At 33.4% G+C, this 18123-nt stretch overlaps 1 protein-coding gene across 4 annotated transcripts; it reads left to right on the top strand.

Moving 5' to 3' along the window:
* Positions 1 to 8928: 8928 nt before the first annotated feature.
* LOC116030517 (mitochondrial carnitine/acylcarnitine carrier-like protein) lies at positions 8929 to 12626 on the top strand. 4 transcript variants are annotated; one of them, XM_031272786.1, is made up of 5 exons: positions 8930 to 9106; positions 9830 to 9906; positions 10012 to 10108; positions 11050 to 11441; positions 11939 to 12626. In XM_031272786.1, exons 4-5 carry the CDS (start codon positions 11050 to 11052, stop codon positions 12441 to 12443), a joined length of 897 nt encoding a protein of 298 aa, XP_031128646.1. In that variant the 5' UTR covers positions 8930 to 9106; positions 9830 to 9906; positions 10012 to 10108; the 3' UTR covers positions 12444 to 12626. The 4 variants fall into 4 exon arrangements, with proteins under 4 accessions (XP_031128648.1, XP_031128646.1, XP_031128647.1 ...); XM_031272787.1 differs by having other exon boundaries at positions 9830 to 9911; XM_031272788.1 differs by lacking the exon at positions 10012 to 10108 and having other exon boundaries at positions 8929 to 9106; positions 9830 to 9911.
* The last annotated feature ends 5497 nt before the right edge of the window (positions 12627 to 18123 follow it).

Below are 18123 nucleotides of genomic sequence, written 5' to 3'. Positions count from 1 at the left end.
AGGTTCAAGGGTTACTATAAAGGCGGTAATCAGACTCATAATCATAAGAAGAATCGGCGTAACCGGCCTCTGCTTCAGCTTCTGGAGTTGGAAGAACTTGGCAAAATAAAATGAGAAACTAACCTAATAAATTTTTTTTCATTCTACTCTGCCAAACAACCTTGCTTTTCGGAGGATCCAGGGGTCGAAGGGCGGGCTGCGGCTTATTAATTTAGGACTGCACAAATAGACTTTTATAAGCTTATTTGTTGTTGATTTATTGAGCTCTTGGATCCAACGTTATGGATTGTTTTCCAACAATCTAAGTGGAACCATTTCTTTTGTAGAATGAAAAAAAAAAATTATTAGGTTAGTTCTCATTTTATTTTGCCAAGTTCTTGTAGCGCATTCACTAAGTTACTTACGAAATATCTAATCTAGAGGCTGACTACAACCTCAGATGATTAGGCGGGGACAAGATTCAAACCTACCGTCTTCAGGTCATGAGCCTAATGAGTTTACCAATTCCTCTACCCTGCTTCTTCCCCCTCTCTTTCTTTCTTTGACCTGGCACACTGAACACTAAAAAAATCTCACCTAACTTCATGCGCACTACACTCGATCAATCCACGAAGGTTTGGCACTTCTCCACCCTCTGCTAGCAGCTTTCTTAATAGACTTTCAATTCAATTTTGAGTGCATATCTTAAAATAGCTATTTTGAAGCTCCTAAACAAAACTCTTATCTTATATACGATAGCACTCGCCATGGATGATACGATTACCTTTCTTGCTCGTCTCTTGATTGAAATGGAAATGTATTTGGCTGCCTTAGCTCCCTTTGACGTTGCTTGAAATGATAAGCTGTTTCAACTTTTTTGCTTTTTCTAAATATTAGATCCTAGTTTAAATTATATGCTTTTGGGAGCTTAACACCCCCTTAGCAGTCAGCTGCTTCAGATGCATCGCCTCCCTGAATCCAAGCACCTTTGAAAAAGATCTCAGTTTGCATAAAGAACCTTTACGAAAAACTGTTGTTTTTAGGTAAAGTAACCTTACCCTTCTTTGGAAGAAAAAAAAGGAACTCTTTAGCAAGATAGCTGCCAGAAAGACTGAGCCCACGGAGCGGTGCATAGCGCTTAAAGAAGTGGTTTAAGAGTCGCTTTCCGTCCCGACAAAAATTAACTACTTACTTTTCATTTCAAGGGAGATTTTCTTAACCTGACTTGCCTTCAAGCAGCAATGAGAGCAAAGCAAAGGTTGTTGGGTATTATTAACCTGAACCTAATTGCCAATTAGTAATGTAAGGAACTTCTTGATCTATTGATTCAATTCAATTGAGCATTGCCTTGAATATCACATTCACTTCCTTGGACATGTTGAGTGAAGTTCCTTGCTTTCTCTCTAAGCCCTTAGTCTTGTAAAAGACCATTCCCTCACAATAGGTGCCTCCTCCTCCTCTCAGATGTCCATTCAAAAGGCATTTCTCTTGTTTGAGGCATATGAATCTTTTCGATATGCCACTCACTCAAGTGCCATATCTGATTCAACAGCGGAACCGTCTATTGCAAACATAGCACTAGTTTAAAAAAACATCGCTTATAGCGCAAGGGATGCAGATTCCATTCCTGAAACCCTTCCACCGGGAAAGATATGCGATTTGAACAACGGATATGGAGACAACGGATGATTGGAACAAAAGCCATTCTTTCACAACCGATTCTGTAATAGCACCAGTGGCGAGTCGTCAATCAGTTTTTTCTTTTCCTTCACAACTCCTTCCTTCCCTCCCTTAATCCGTTTGTGCCCTTCCTCCAAGACCACTTATTCTGCTATCTATTGGTTGAATTCTAATTCATACAATAGAGTGAAATGAAAGAAAAGAGGAAATGAGACATCACAATGAGATCTTCATCTAAAAATTCAAAGAAAGGGAGATTGGGGAGGGGCTACGGATTACGTGCTAGGGGCCATCAGATAAGATCTGGGCTGCTTTTAGGACGCTCTTTTCATCCAACTTGAAATATCGTAAATAAGCGATTAAAGAATGTTACATCCAATTATTCCCATGTTTTTCTTGGTAAATCCAACTGGCGATTTTCATGAGCAAAAAAAAGTCTCTCTTTTTATTTGGGGGGAGCTGATCTGAGCAGTCAAAGAATGAACCACACCAAAATGAAGGAGACCAGAGAAAAGTTTCATTCAGAATTCAATCTGGCTACTATGTGGTATGATCTATCCATGAGTATCATAGTAGTTGGAAATTTTTGTCTTTTTTTTTTAATGGTGCATGGAAATTTTTTCAAATGTTCAAGTAGATGGAAAGTTGGACGAAAACTCAAATTCAAATTATAAACTAGAATTTTTCATTTACTTTTTCAATAATTTTCAAGTTTGATTAATAGTCTTGTTATATTCATCAACATAATATATAAGTGTGGGATACTATACCACAAGGTTGACTCAAAATCGAAGAAGATGAAGAGGGGATGGAGGAGGGGATGGAGGAGGTGAAAGAGGAGAAGAATTATTGTATGGATCATTGTTCAAAACGACGTCATTTTGACATTTAAAAGAATTTACTAGTTAGATTTAATAATGCTTCTCTAACTAGAAACACTGCGATGGAGTAAAGCATATACTCAAATAACTCCAAGGTACACGATCCTCTATATGAGGCCTCATGAGAATGTGTACTACTGAGTTTATTAATACATCATATCCATAACCCATGAAGTATAGCAAGCAAAGATGATACTCCCACTATTTTGTATGAGGGAAATGCAGCATGTGTTGCATAGATGAGTAGTGTGTTCATTAAGGAAACCCTTACAAAGCACATTGCAACTAATTAAGTTATTTTATCCACATGACTCTAGAATAGTGGTAAAATTTTTGTTGAGAAGGTTCGCTCTAGCTAGTGACAATCGATCTAACATATTTGTTCACTAAGTCCCAACTTCAACTGTTACTTTTAAAAAATGTATTCACAAAATTAGAATGTGTAGGCTTGAAAGAATGTTGTGCTCAGGGGGAGAGGCAACTTCTAGGTGTACTTGAATGGTCGGTCCAAAAGACCCTTAATTCTATTTCTAATCATGAAGATCATATCCTGAAAGTCTATTGTTGTACTCTTTTTTTCTTAATTAGCTAAGTTTTTTCCGCACTAATTTTTTTTCTTAATCTAAAATTTCTAATGAGGCAACCAATGAAACACATCATTACACATACATCATGTATTTTTTTCATGTATCAAATTTTGTCCTATATTTAGCCTATATTCGATGTTACCAGTTGTTTTTTTACAATTGAGTTATCTAATAAAATGAGTAGTTCTTGTATTTTATTGGAGTTAATAATTCCACCAAAAGTCCATTGTCTTTGATGGTAATTTTAAATTTAATCTCAGACTATGTTTTTGTCATTTAACATCATAAACTATTATTTTTTTGGGCGCTTTTAGTCCTTCTCATGACTTTTCTTATTTTTAGTAATGACATTTTTGTCTCTTCATTTTTTTGTTATCTTTTCGATTTCAACCGGTTTAACTGGGTTAGGACTTTACTAAAAATCGATTGAAAAGTATGGTTGCTAAAAATAAGAGGTTACCTAAAGTTTTTCGATGGTTAAAATTTGATAGTTGAAGATCATTGATGGTTAACTTGAACCATGAATGATAACAATTTGAAAGTTAAAGGACCACAAGACTTCAATTTAAAAATTTAGGACTAAACATGACGAAACAATTATACTCGGAGGACTCCATATAGCATTAACTCAAGATCGAGCTACATAAGACCAACATTTTTAACCGTATTAACTCAAAAAACTAGTATTTTCACCCGTGCGATGTACGAAATGGATTTGTTATAATATATTAAGAATATTTGGATCAATATATAATTATATAAATTATAACATCAAATATTATATAATGCAATTGAAGATATGTTTTCGATCGATTATGTTTTCTGATATTATCCTTGTTTGAATTCCAGCAAATAATTGCTTAATTAATAGCCAATGTGTAGATGTACGCATACGGTGCTGGAACTTTAGAGATTTTATATATCATTGTTTATGATTTTTATAAATTGGCAAATATGCTCGTAACTCAGTTATAAGAATCAATTGCTATTCTTATAATTCATATGTATGGAAGATATATTTTTGTGTAGATATATAACAATTTTTTCATCTTGAAAAAAAAAACATAATATCACCGGTTGTATTTACACATTATTGAAAACCTCTTTGTAGACAACATTGGTAGTAGCAACACGATCTTGTCCATCCTCGTCTAGGACTAATTAACACTTTCAGGCTATCAAGATGGGTGACTCGGGAGAAAGGCATGCACAATTGGCCGTGATTAAAAACTTATTTTTTTCAGCAATAACCCAACATGAGTTAGTGTTCGGGCCTGGCTTTTGTAGATAGTCATGACATATAGAGTTAACTCCAGCAATGGTCCTCCGACTATGTTGATTTTCCAAAATTAGTCTCCGACTTTTAATTTGGACAATTTAGGTCCCTTGACTTTCAAATTCTTTCCAATGTTGGTCATTTCGTCAAATTTTGGTTAAATTGAGGTCAAATAAAGGGGTAAAATTGTTCGTTCACTTGTATACTCGTATTTCTTCTGTCCTATACGCTATATATATGAATATAATATCAGTCGAAGAGACATCGAATGAGATTATATGGCTTCGGTTGAGACTTTGACTGAGATTATATTCATATATACAGCGTATAGGATAGGAGAAATACGAGTAATAATACACTAAACATGTGAACGGACAATTTTACCCCTTCATTTGACCTCAATTTAACCAAAATTTGACGAAAGGACCAACATTGGAAAAAATTGAAAGTCAAGGGACCTAAATTGTCCAAATTAAAAGTCGGGGACTAATTTTAAAAAATCAACATAGTCGGAGGACCATTGCTGGAATTAACTCTGACATATACAAGCATTAATGAGAATTATTTATGCTGGAACTTGAAGGGAAATCTCGTATCAAAAAGAGTGAGAGACATTCGAGGGATAAAAACTTTGGTTCCTTCTTGTGTCCCATTGCAAAGAGTTACAACTTAAATATGTTCGCCCTTTTGCAATATTCATGTCGCACATGTACTGATTAATTTGATCAACGACATCTAAAGTCGGCGAGCAGATCACTTACCTTCCAGCTGCGACTCATCAAGCATGACATATCTTGAGTTTGAAATTTTAAAAAATCACTTTTAATGTAATCAAAGCATTGAGTCATAACAATATTGACACTAAAATTTTAATTTTATAATCTGCATGTATATATTCTGTGGTTTTTTTCATAAAATTAGTTTTGATAGTCAAATTGTAAAACATATTGATTTTACAAATCACTAAATTTCAAAATGTTTCAGATTTCCATGTATATATAAGTAAAACTCACATCTAAAGCCTAATTTTTTTTGTCAATATTCCATACATATAAAGCAAGTCTCTAACTATTGTGAGAAGTTAATAACCTTGAGTCTAACATACAACATAAAGCATTGTGTGATAGTGGGTAGTAACCTTGAGGTAAGACCATTCAAGCATATAAGCATATTTCGAGCTTGTTTCTATGCTCTCAAAATTCAAATCATCACACTGGCATCAGGCAATAAACAAAAATATATCAGAATATATGAATCATATATCTAAACTGTTAATCTAAACTTCACTCCAGATTACCAAATGGATTGTATGGCTTTTTGGAATGATGCTCGTCCAAACTGTTGAAATGTGATGTCCATATATAACTGCTAATTGGCAGACTACTCATGCTTCATATTTCATCAAAGTATCTGTTTCTTATGATATTATGATTTATAACATATAAGAATCAACAAATAAACTATAGTATGAGTCTTCCTTGCATGCAACAAATATCACAAAAATTCAGTGTTCTAAAATAAGTATATAAATGCAATATGTAGATAATTTGCATTGCATTATATATCATTAATTTAATTACTTGTCGGCTAGTTATTGCAAGATCTTGAGGTACACTTATATTTTGATATTCAGTAAGTATAACTATATTAAAGAAAAATTCACCTAGGAGTAATGGGATAATCAGTTGAGCGATTGTTGGTTGACCGTAGAGCATTGATATTCTCTAGACAAATAAATGTTAAAAAAAGCGTAAAATGACATTTTAGTGGCTATATTGTGGTATAAATATATGTGGGGTCCACTTTCGATTTGGGTCGGGTCAAAGTAGATTCAGGTTCTTCATAGTTAGACGAAAAGATTGATATATTGTACGCTCAAAACGGATAATGGGTGAATAAGAATTTGGTTCTCAATGTTAACCCATTTGAGTTAGAAAAATGGAGAGAAAAAGCTTTCAAATAGCTTTTGTCCCACATTGGCTTGGGAATTAAGTTTGCACCACTAGTTATACAAGAGTTTTTCTAAGGCTTATTGAATTGTATAGCATAGAAGCTCTCTCGCGCGAAGGGTAAAAGTTAAAGGACCACAAGTGGTCAATTTTACCCCATATAGCATTAATGGTGTGTTTGGAAAACAAGAAAATGTTTTCTGGAAAATGAGACATTTTTTGGCTTGGTTGCATTCTAAAAATCTGTCTTTATGTGTTTGGTTCATTTTCTAGAAAATGTATTAAATTTTATAAGAAAAAATTGCACTTTTAGTCCTATGACTATAAGACTCTTGTTAATTGCAACACTTGACTTTAAAAACTAACAAATTAATCTTTTAACTATGATTTTTTTAACAGATTTGGTCTTCCCGGCCAAATCACCGACCAAATTTGGCCGGAAAGGAAGATTGAATTGCCATTGCGTAACGTAGTCTAGTACTAATCTGAGTACTTAATAAATGGAGGTTAATTGCTTAAATATTAATAGAAGGAAGATTGAATTTCCATTGCGTAAGGAATTGTATTGCCGGCGGCGTCATAGGACCATTGGAATTGTATCGCCGACGAGAGGCTGGCAAGGAAGAAGAAACCTCATAAAATGACCGTTTTGCACTCAATTATATTTAAAATATGTTATGTTTTTTCAGCCAAATTTGGTCGGAATGACCAAATCTATACTATTAATAAAAACTAAATCTTTCATTTTAACTTCTCACCCAACACAATCCTATACTATTAAGGTTTGTGTAATATTGTAAAATATGGTAATACAATTCCTATTCGTACTACAATTGTACATAAAATATGTTAATACAATTCCTAATACAATATATTTTTTCAAGAATACCTATTAATATGCCTAAGAATGGTAATACAACTCAAATTCAAATTATTTGCAATAACCTTTACATTTTATTATTATATAAATTTTGATTTATTTGTTGTTTTAAATTATTGCTTTAATCCAATTAATTTGTTAAATATTATGTACTTATTTGATTTTATTATCAAATTAATCAATACATGTGCAGCATGAACACTACTGAATGACGAACATATTTAAGTAGTGATTGTTTGTGTAAGGCAAAATCAAACAGTGAAAATCTATCAAAAGTACACACTCCTGAATTTCTAAATAGTTTGAGATTGTTTGGACTCCCTAATTATTCATTGACATTAAAGGTTGGTGCACCTGTTATTTTATTGAGGAACATAGACTACCATCTTGGTCTTTGCAATGGTGGTATGCGTTGTCAAAAGATTGGTAGATCACATTGTCGAAGCAAGAATAGTTAATGTGACACATGAAGGAACAAAAGTTCTTATCCCTGAATGTCTTTCACTCCTTCTGATATGAGATTGCCCTTCAAGTTTCAGCTTAAACAATTTTCAATTGATGCTCGCATATGTCATGACTATCAACAAAAGCCAGGGCCAAATACTAACTCATGTTGAGCAAACCGGTGTCTAATCACGGTCAATTGTATGTGACTTTTTTCTGAGTCACCCATCCTGATAGCCTGAAGGTGTTAGCGCTAGACGATGATGGACAAGATTCTGTTAGTACTACCAATGTCGTCTACAAAGAGGTTTTCAATAATATGTAATTCGAACTGGTGATATTATGTTTTTTTTTCAAAGAGCAAATTTGCCCAAGTTATACAAATCCTAAACACTAATATATAAAATTCCCAAAGTTTCAGCATCGGATGCTTACATCTACATATTAGCTATATTAATTCAACAATTATTTGGTCAAATTCATGCAAGGATAAACATCACAAAACATTATCGATCCAAACCATCTTTTCAATTGCACTATATAATATTTGATGCTATAATTTCTACAATTATATACTGATCCAAATATTTTTAAAATATTATAGCAAATTTATTCCATGCATCGCACGGGTGCGAACACTAGTGTGTAAGTGTGTTAAAAAAGCATAGTTAAAGGACTAATTTGTTGGTTTTTAAAGTCAAGTGTTGCAATTAACAAGAGTCCTATAGTCATAAGACCAAAAGTGCAATTTTTTTAATTGTATAATTTTACATTTTAATTATTTTTTAAAATAAGAAAATTATAATAATATATAAAATAATAATATTTCTTTTAAAAAGTTACAAATGTGGGCATTTTAACCAAAAAATTGTTGAAGCCAAGTGCGGAAAATGACTTCTAGAAAAATGACCTCATTTTCCTTAATCAACGGAAGTTATTTTCCGTTGACCGCATTTTTCAGGTGCTGCCAAACACCAAAAGTCAGAAAAATAATTTTTCGGACTACCAAACACACCCTAACTCAATATTGAGCAACATAAGACCAACATTTTTAACCGTATTAACTCAAAAAATTATAAGAGAATTTAGAAAATAAAATAAAATAAAGCGAAATGACAAATATGTCAAAGTCAGTGCACTGTCGATCATGAGTCATGGGAGTAGGTGATTTGGTCGCTCAGTGACTCTGTATTTCCCAATTTTCTTATCAATTTCCTTTTTTCTTTTATGTGGTTGGCAGGCACTAAAAACGATAATGTTAATTAGGTAACAGATTCTTTGGGTACACGAATTTCGAATATGAGATACCACATCGCTGTTTCTTGTCGCAGTCATATATATTCTCAAGCTTTTCAGTTGGGTTGGGGCCTTGAAGAGGTGAGTTTAGCGCAACAATTTCGTCTGCCTCGATTCATCTCCCTCTTTTGCAGGTATGGATTTACCCAATCTCTCAATTCTTCTTGATTGAGGTAAAAATTTGATCTTTTATTCGGTTGATGTTATTGGGATATTCTTGGTAGTCGATTTTTTAGGCTAAAAAATGGGATTTTTTCTGTGTATCAGCGTGGGGTTCTGGGGCTAGATTCACCAACTGCGAGCCACCACAATCCCTTTCTTGTCCCCATTTGTCTCATTCATATGGCTCTTACTGGTTTCATGATTCTATTATGTCTTAATAGTAGTTTGAACTTTGAAACCATGAGACATTCTTGAATTTGCACATTCAATCACTTGGAAATTGTAGAAATAAGAAAGAAAGAAAGAAAGGAGCTTCTTTTATTCATGTCTCTGCAAATTACTCATCTATTTGTGTTGATGAGCTGAAAATTGGGAACTTTGTGATACCAATTTGGTATTTTTGAGTGGCGAGGGAAACCGTAGCCACTACTTGAGGGTATGCAATTGGCCTTGTGACCCTGGCTGGCAATGGAGCCACCACTAGAGGTAAACCAGCCTAGGTTGTCAATAGGTCGCTCCCGTTGAGAGTCAAACTTGTAACCTTGTAGTTACCTGACCGACTTGGCTAGGGTTGTCCCCTACCAATTTGGTATTTTTTTGTATGCATTGTTAAGTGCTATCTCACTCTCTCTTTGTGCACCATGAAATGTATTCATTTATCTATTGTACTCATCTGATGTGTCTATCAATTTCAGGTGTGGTTGGCTCATTGCCCTAAAGGTCTTAGATTAAGGACTGGGGTTCAATCTCAGATCAAGGAAAATCAATTGCAGTAAGGTTTTTTTGTAAGAGATGTATTTACAATATGATGTTAGAAAAATATTCAATGTAATAATGCATTTAAGATTGAATTAATTCTTGACATCCTGGCTTATAGTTGATTGAAACTGCCACCGAAGAAGAGTTGTAGAGGCGATTACCTTGCTCCTTTTGACTAGACATATTTGTAGCAGCCTCACTTGGTGAACTAAGAAGTATAGCTTCCTTTCTTCCTACCAATTATTTCCCTCATAACCAACTTCAAGTTATGGGTGAAAGATAATTTATACTTCTATTTTATGACAATTGAGTAGTTACAACTAATCATATTGAAGCATATTCCTGAGCACAAAGGTAATTCAATTAGATTACCTTGCTAGTTCACTCAGTTAAAAGATTATATGTGCACCGTTGTTTGTGTTTGGTGTAAAGCTTCTTCCTCAACACGGTGTATATGTCTGAGCTTTTAACATTGATTCCTAGGACAGATTTTGTATCTAAACATTTGTGAATTATGATTGATGTTGTACTCAAGATCAGATTTTGTTTTTAAAAATTTAAATATTGTCTGCTTCATGATTGAATCTACTGTTCTCGGTAAAGTGTTATTAACTTATTACCCTGTGTACCTAATTTTGAGTGTTGTGTTTGAGAATCACATGACATTGTAATAATTAAGTTGATTAGTCTGTGCAAAGCTTCACCATATTCTTGGTTGTATTGGATTGCTAGTTATGTTTTCGGTTAAGCTTTTTTCCCCAGATATTATTATTGTGGAATGATGCCCGTATTCCTAACGAAAAGAAACTATAAGTGGTGTTTCCATTATTATTGTATAAATTTCTTTGTGCGTTAACACCACATTGCAGTTTTTCGCTCTCCATTATGAATTCTGCCATTGCTTTCTGGAGATGTTGGTTCGAAAAATCTTACAAATATTTCCCTACTAGTAAAAATCCAATGCATTTGTGATATCAGTTCACTCTCGTACTTATTATGTAATTGGGTAAATCTTGTTATCTTTATGAACTTTAAAGGCTGCTAGCACAAAATTATATTATTTTTGTGACTATTGCATTCCTGAATCTCTATTAAGTCAAGGATGTTATCTCGGGGAAATGTTGTTATCGATTATATAATTCGTGTATTTTTGCAGATGGGTGATGTTGCCAAGGATTTGACTGCCGGGACTGTTGGAGGGGTGGCGCAATTGATATGCGGTCATCCTTTTGATACCATTAAGGTGAAGCTACAAAGTCAGCCGGCTCCCCTTCCTGGGCAGGCACCTAAATATTCGGGTGCCATGGATGCTGTAAGGCAGACAATTGCTGCAGAAGGTCCGAGGGGTTTGTACAAAGGCATGGGAGCCCCGCTTGCGACTGTGGCTGCCTTCAACGCTTTGCTCTTCACGGTTAGAGGTCAAATGGAGACATTGGTGAGGTCTGAACCAGGTGCCCGGCTAACTGTGAGCCAGCAAATCATTTGCGGGGCAGGGGCAGGAACTGCCGTTTCTTTTCTCGCCTGCCCAACTGAATTAATCAAATGCAGGTACGTTTTCTAGTGCATCAACTACTCACCTAGAACATAATTTCCTGTGATTCGATCCTTCCTAGACATTGGTTCCATCTCGTATGCTAGAATTAAGGACGTGATAGCAGCAGAACTAATCTCTGGAAAGGAATCGATAAATTATGGGATGATTTATGGGAATTGGTATAATTATTTAATCAAAGATAGTTTGATCTCAAGATAATATTGGGAAATCATATCCGTTCTAGGCAATCATGACTCCATTGGAATAGACGAACAAATGCAGAAAAGAGTTAGTGATTGGAATTGTGATTCCATTCCAACCTGATTCCTGCGTGCCAAATGAAGCCTTAGTTTCAGCGAGAAAAGTGATTGTATAAACTACGCATCCCGAACTTCTTTTTTATTTATAATTTTGTTTCCTTTTGCGCTTAGATATGAAGTGAGTGGACACGATGCCTGCAAAGCGCTTACACTAAGGTGTCGAGTGCCTAATTTTTCCCGTGCAAATGCAGATTGCAGGCGCAGAGTGTGTTAGCTGTAGCAGGCGGAGATGTGGTGGCAGCAGTGAAGTATTCCGGGCCAATGGACGTGGTGAGGCACGTCCTCCGGTCTGAAGGAGGTACGATGGGCCTCTTCAAGGGACTGGTCCCCACTTTGGCTCGTGAAGTACCCGGAAACGCTGCAATGTTCGGTGTGTACGAGGCCATAAAGCAGTACCTTGCAGGCGGGCAGGACACTTCAGGGCTGGGACGAGGCTCTCTGATCGTAGCCGGAGGCCTAGCCGGGGCTTCCTATTGGGTTTCTGTCTACCCCACCGACGTCATCAAGAGCGTAATCCAGGTCGACGATTACAAGAACCCCAAGTTCTCGGGCTCCATCGACGCCTTCAAAAAGATCTTGGCGTCGGAGGGAGTGAAGGGCCTTTACAAAGGATTTGGACCGGCCATGGCTAGAAGTGTTCCAGCAAATGCAGCTTGTTTCTTGGCTTATGAGGTTACAAGGTCCAGTTTGGGGTAATAATCATGCCTTTCTTAACCATTCATTCTCAGCTTTTCAGTTAGGCAATTGTCATTCAACAATTCTAAACAATTTATTCTTATTTGATAAACAATTTTATTCAAAATACTTAGTTTAAGCATGATAAAAATAACTTGTACCTGTTGCTAATAACTTTTATAGTTATAATCATTTTTATTTACATAATTTATTTTAAAAAAAAAATTGTGATATATATGATTGTGTGTAATTTTTCATTGTGAATGATTAGGGATAATTGCATTTTTAGTCTTTAAATTATGATGACTAAGTAGTGATCTAAATTTTTAGTCACTAAATTGTGGAGTTTGAGTGCACGTAAAAGAGAGAGTATGTGAAATTTCATTAATTGCTCTAATCAGAACCATTACAGTCGGTTTAGTTCGTAGGAAAATACTTCAAGGGAAATGGAATTGAAATTCTATAGAAAATAAATTTCAAGAAAATAGATTCCATTGTCTGGTTGGTGGAAAAGAAATTATTGGGAATATGAATTTTTTTGGTTGAATTTAGAATTGTAAAGAATAATGAATATAAAGACAATTATACTCATACACAATAATAATAATAATAATAATGGTAATTAAGAAAAGTTGCTGAGGACAAACTTGTTCTTCGTGGAAAACAAAATACTAAGGGGGGCATGGAAAATGTTTTCCATGAACCAAACAAAGGAAAAATTAAATTTCCTCGAATTTAAGGAAAACATATTTCAGCGAACCAAACATATTAGTTGTTGAAAAATAACAATGCATTTTAATAGACTTGTTAACAAAAACATTGAAAGCGCCATTGCTTCATTAACAATTCAAGGATTAAAAGTATAATTAAATTTATTATTATGGGTTAAAAAAGTATAATTAAATTTATTATTATTGGCTAAAAGTAGACTTTTTCATATTAGTCAAATTTCATGTGGGTATGATAATACATAAGTCATGTGTTAAAGCCAAGGATCTTGTAGTCCAGTGGCATCAAACCCTTCCCTTTATACGGGAAGTGGTGGGTTTGAACGGATTGAGAAAGTAGTTATGAACAGATATAATAGAGTTAGTAATATTAAAAAAAATGATAATACATAAGTCATAATTACTTACAAAATCTCTTTGTAATTAGTACTTAGTAGGCAAAAGATTTGAACTCATCCAGTTTGGGCCATATTATATAGGTTTTATTATTGGCTATGCAAGAATTTGTTGACCAAGTGAACCTCAAACTTTCGTACCAGATTGTCGGCTTATCCAAAACTTCCATTTACTACGTATGAACACCCCACAGTTGACATTTGAATTTCTGTCAAAAGGCATCTTTTATCAACAACTGATTTGTTGTTGAACAACATTTAGAAAGTACGCAGTAGTAGTCTACTAGGTAATTGCTACAACATTGTTTGGGGGATTATTATATCTATACAAAAATTCATTTTCAACTATTATTCATTTAAGGTTTGACAATTTCAGAACTTTATTTTTTGTGCAATATTTCCAATGTTCACATTATTCGTTTGTACTCCGTACTTATTTTCAAGTCAAAATGTTGTAAATGGGGTTTAGAAAAGGGATTTTTTTTTTATCCCTTAAATAATCACGATTAATTGTTTTGATTTTTCACTATCAAAATTAGCAGAACACATCCTCAAGTTTGCAAGATTGTGGTCTTTTGAATATCAGGAACACAAGGGTTATTCCATTTAGATTGAGATTGACTCTGCTTTTTGTGTTGCAAAAATCTCACCTAGGCCCGATTAATCGGCGTCTAGGTGTTAGGCGTTAGCCGGCCACCTAGCGTATCACCATAATCGGTGGTTTAGGCGGTTGGCCGGCTAGGCGGCCAACTAGGTTACTTAAAAGCCGCATAGGTCGCTTAATCGGCCGATTAGCTATGGTTCCCTTCTTTTTTAAATGGGTTATTTCACTAAAAACGACATGGTTTTGAGCGAAATAATCATAAATTGTTAAACTCTAAATATTTTTTAGATTAATATTTAATATTTTAGTATTAACTATTAAACTATTAAATAGTTTATAATTATCAAGACCTAAAATTAAACAAATTAAAATATTTTAAAAATAAAAAAATAAAATTAAAAATAATCGGGCGCCTAGGCGCCCCCCGAATGATTTTTTCAATCATGATTACAAAATAATTTTATTTGTTCTATACTTTCTGGGGTTCAATCCAATTACTTTCCCTCAAGGAGAGCCACATAGGTGCTTTGGTAGCTTGATCATATATATATTTCATCTAAATTGAACATAATTTTGGGTGTTGGCTTGGATGGCCAAATCCAGCATCCTGCCATTAAAACGTGACACTGACTGGTTAATGGTTATGAAGTATAAGGAAATAAAATTGTATATCCATTACTAGTTATAGATTTTAGTGTAGTGGTAAACGTTTTATCATATGACACAAAGCACTAAAATGTTTACAAAAATATCTTCACCTGGCCTTAATGTCATCCTATGTTTATGCCAAAGGAGACCAAAACCACCACAATCTTGCAAAAGTGATGATGTGTTTTGTAACTTTTAATAATAACTAGTCTAGTTCATGGAATAAGTTAAGAATGTAATTCAATTCTTGAGAATAAGCATGTTACGTCGTTTGGCCTGGTAAGCTATTTTATTCTCGAAATAATATCTTAGGGCTAGTATTATGCTATTATTAAATTTTTAGAAATAACTTATTTATGATAATTGATAATATTTAACTTTTTCTTACTTATTTTTTATAATACCTTTAAATATTTTATTTTGGGATAGAATTTTTCAGGTATAACACATCACTTACATGTGTAAATACTCAACCAAAGTAGGCCATATATTATATATTATTATCTTAATTAAAACACCAATTTGCTACCTTCTAATCCCATATTCATGTCTAGCTAGTTGCCTTCTTGCTTATCCTTTTTTGACTTCTTTACACAATCACCCTTATCCATTATAATCTAATGGAAAAGTAGAACCTATTTTAAATAGTGTTCCTCCTACTAAGTAGGCGATTCCATATATTGCTTTCATGACTCATGAAGTTCTTTCAAATATGATTATAGTGGTTTAGTTTAGTATCAAATTAGAATAAACCTCTTTTGTGAAGTGAATAAGATAAACTCAACATGCACCTAAAAGTAATATAGTGACCACTACTTGTTAAAAAAAAAAAATTAAAGTGTCAATCGACAAAATACTAATATGTATCAAATATAACTAAAAAAGTGTTTTAGGTTCTACTTGTTACTGTAGAGATAAGTGTATTCACAATATCTTATGTATAATCAGACATGTATTTTAAATTGTACCAGCATAGTTTTAATTAATACTTTAAAATCTTCCTTAATAATATATGTAAGTATATTGAAATTTTTCTAGTGTTATACAACACTTTAATACAAAGGAAAAGTTAAATAAAGCTAAAAAAAAATACAAAGCATAGGGGCTAATCCTAGGTGTAGCCTAGGTTATCCCATTATAGTATCTATATTTCTAACCGACAACTACTACTTTTTCAAAATATGTTAAATAACTAGCAAATTTTCAAAATAAGTTAGAAAACTAAGTACTACTTAAAGCACATTAAGAAATTAGTTATTTTCTAAAATACGTTATTAAGAGAAATTTGTATAATAAAGTACATGCCCATTTATCAATCATAATTTAAATAAGATTATACATATAAAAAAAATTGTGAAATTTTCTCATGGAACTTGATCATGAGACAGTTAAAAAAAATTTATAAATAAAAAAATAGTTTAGACTGTATATAAAAATGAGTTTAGTTTTTAAAAGTATTACCTGTTGTTTTAAAAGTGATATGTTTGGATTGTTTGCTAAAAATCTTGTGGTCAAGTTACATATAGTGACTCTCCTAAATGGGAGGTCATGAGATCAAGTATTAGTGGAAGCGGTATTGACTCTTTGTGCTTCAATATCGTTGATAAAGTATATATGAGCAGATACTACAACGTAATAGAGTCAGTAATACTCAAAATAAAAATTAAAAAAAAAAAAAAGGTGATATGTTTTACTTAAAAATTGTTTACTTCAAATGTGTGTGTTACTTCTTGACAAGTGACAACTATATTTAGTTTTCGATTAAAAAGTAATACGGAGTAGTTGTTACTTTAAAAGTATTATATTTTGATAATGTGTTGTTTTTGAACAAGTATAGTTTTCAATTGAAAAGTAATAATTATTGTTGGATCTCAACGTTACACTATGCTTACTTTTCAGTGGGGCACCCATCCTGTAATTCTTTGATTATCTAGTTACTATATCTCAACTCACTCAAAATTAATTGGTGATAAGTAGGTGAATATTAACGATTTAATCACATCTCTTCTGGGTAAGTCACACACTATGCTTACTTCCCAGTGGGACAGCATCCCATAACTAACTAATTGGTGATAGTAGGTGTGCATTAACCATTTAACCACATCTCTCTCGGGTAAGTCACATAGTATGCTTACTTTCTAGTGGGACACCCATCTTGTATTTCTTTGGCTATCTAGTTGTCATATCTTACTCAAAATCAATTGGTGATAAGTAGGTGGACATTAACATTTAACTGCATCCCTCCCTGGTAAGTCACAATGCCACGACTCATATCGAACAGGGGCTGAACTCAGCCAATCCAGCCGATGCCTAACAATTATTACTTCAAAATAATAACCTTTTAGTGTAAAAAATTTTATGTTTTACTTTAAATATGTTATGTGTTGTTTCTTGACAAGTATTTAGTTTTTAATTGTAAAGTAATGTTATTATTTCAAAAATATTATTGTTATTGAAATGTGGCGGTGATTGTTATATAAGTATAAGAAAATAAAGTTGTACATTATTCACTAATATCTATAATTTTTGGTGTAGTAGTAAGTGTTTGATCTAGGTAGTTGATAATTAATAAGTTTTGCAAAGCTTGTTTATGAGATCTCATCAAAACTCTTCTTTTTTTTTTTTATATCCGTCTCACGAATTAAGATGATACAATAAGACAGTCTTGACAAATTATACCGCCACAGAGATTTTCTTCTTCCGTTTTCTCTCCCATTGAATAAAATAATAGTAGGTAGTATTGGGTTTGTGTTGGTAGTCTCGAACTCCCAACCCTACTTTGACTTTACCCACTTTTTATTTTTCTCTATTATTGTATTTTCCTCTCGTTAGTTTCACGAGCATTTTTTCTCTCGTTACTTTCACGAGCTTTTCATTTTCATTAGCATAAATTGTTTAGTTTGGTTTCGACAAGTGTTGATCGTATCCTGGGCGAGCAAAAAAGAATGATGACGAAGACCCATATCTTTGATGAAGCTTTAAGCTCCCTGAAGGAACATAGCTTCATAGTTATGAAACAGTCTGTGATTCAAGTTTTCTATAGCATAGTTAGAAAAGTTGTTTCTATATCTGACTGTAAGGAATGGTTTACCATTTCATTGATCATTGATGTAAACGTTTTATGTTATGAATTAATGGAATAGCTACGTTTTACCTTCAATATATATATATATATATATATATATATATATATATATATATATATATATATATATATATATTTCATTATTTCGTATTTATCAAATAATGAATATTCAATACACAAATAATGAACTTTCAATTATTCATAGTCTACATTGCAATGTGAACCATGGTCCTAGTGTATG

The sequence above is a fragment of the Ipomoea triloba genome, chromosome 9, assembly GCF_003576645.1.
Source record: "Ipomoea triloba cultivar NCNSP0323 chromosome 9, ASM357664v1".
Taxonomy (NCBI): Eukaryota; Viridiplantae; Streptophyta; class Magnoliopsida; order Solanales; family Convolvulaceae; genus Ipomoea; species Ipomoea triloba.
The sequence above is the reverse complement of the archived record's forward strand: the minus strand, read 5'-3'. Positions and strand labels throughout refer to the sequence as shown.

What these genes read in the sequence shown, in the direction of transcription:
- LOC116030517 (XM_031272788.1), top strand. Translation starts at nt 11,050, where the DNA reads ATGGGTGATGTTGCCAAGGATTTGACTGCCGGGACTGTTGGAGGGGTG. An exon ending in ACTGAATTAATCAAATGCAG is followed by an intron (nt 11,442 to 11,938) that starts GTACGTTTTCTA and finishes GTGCAAATGCAG; the next exon opens with ATTGCAGGCGCAGAGTGTGT.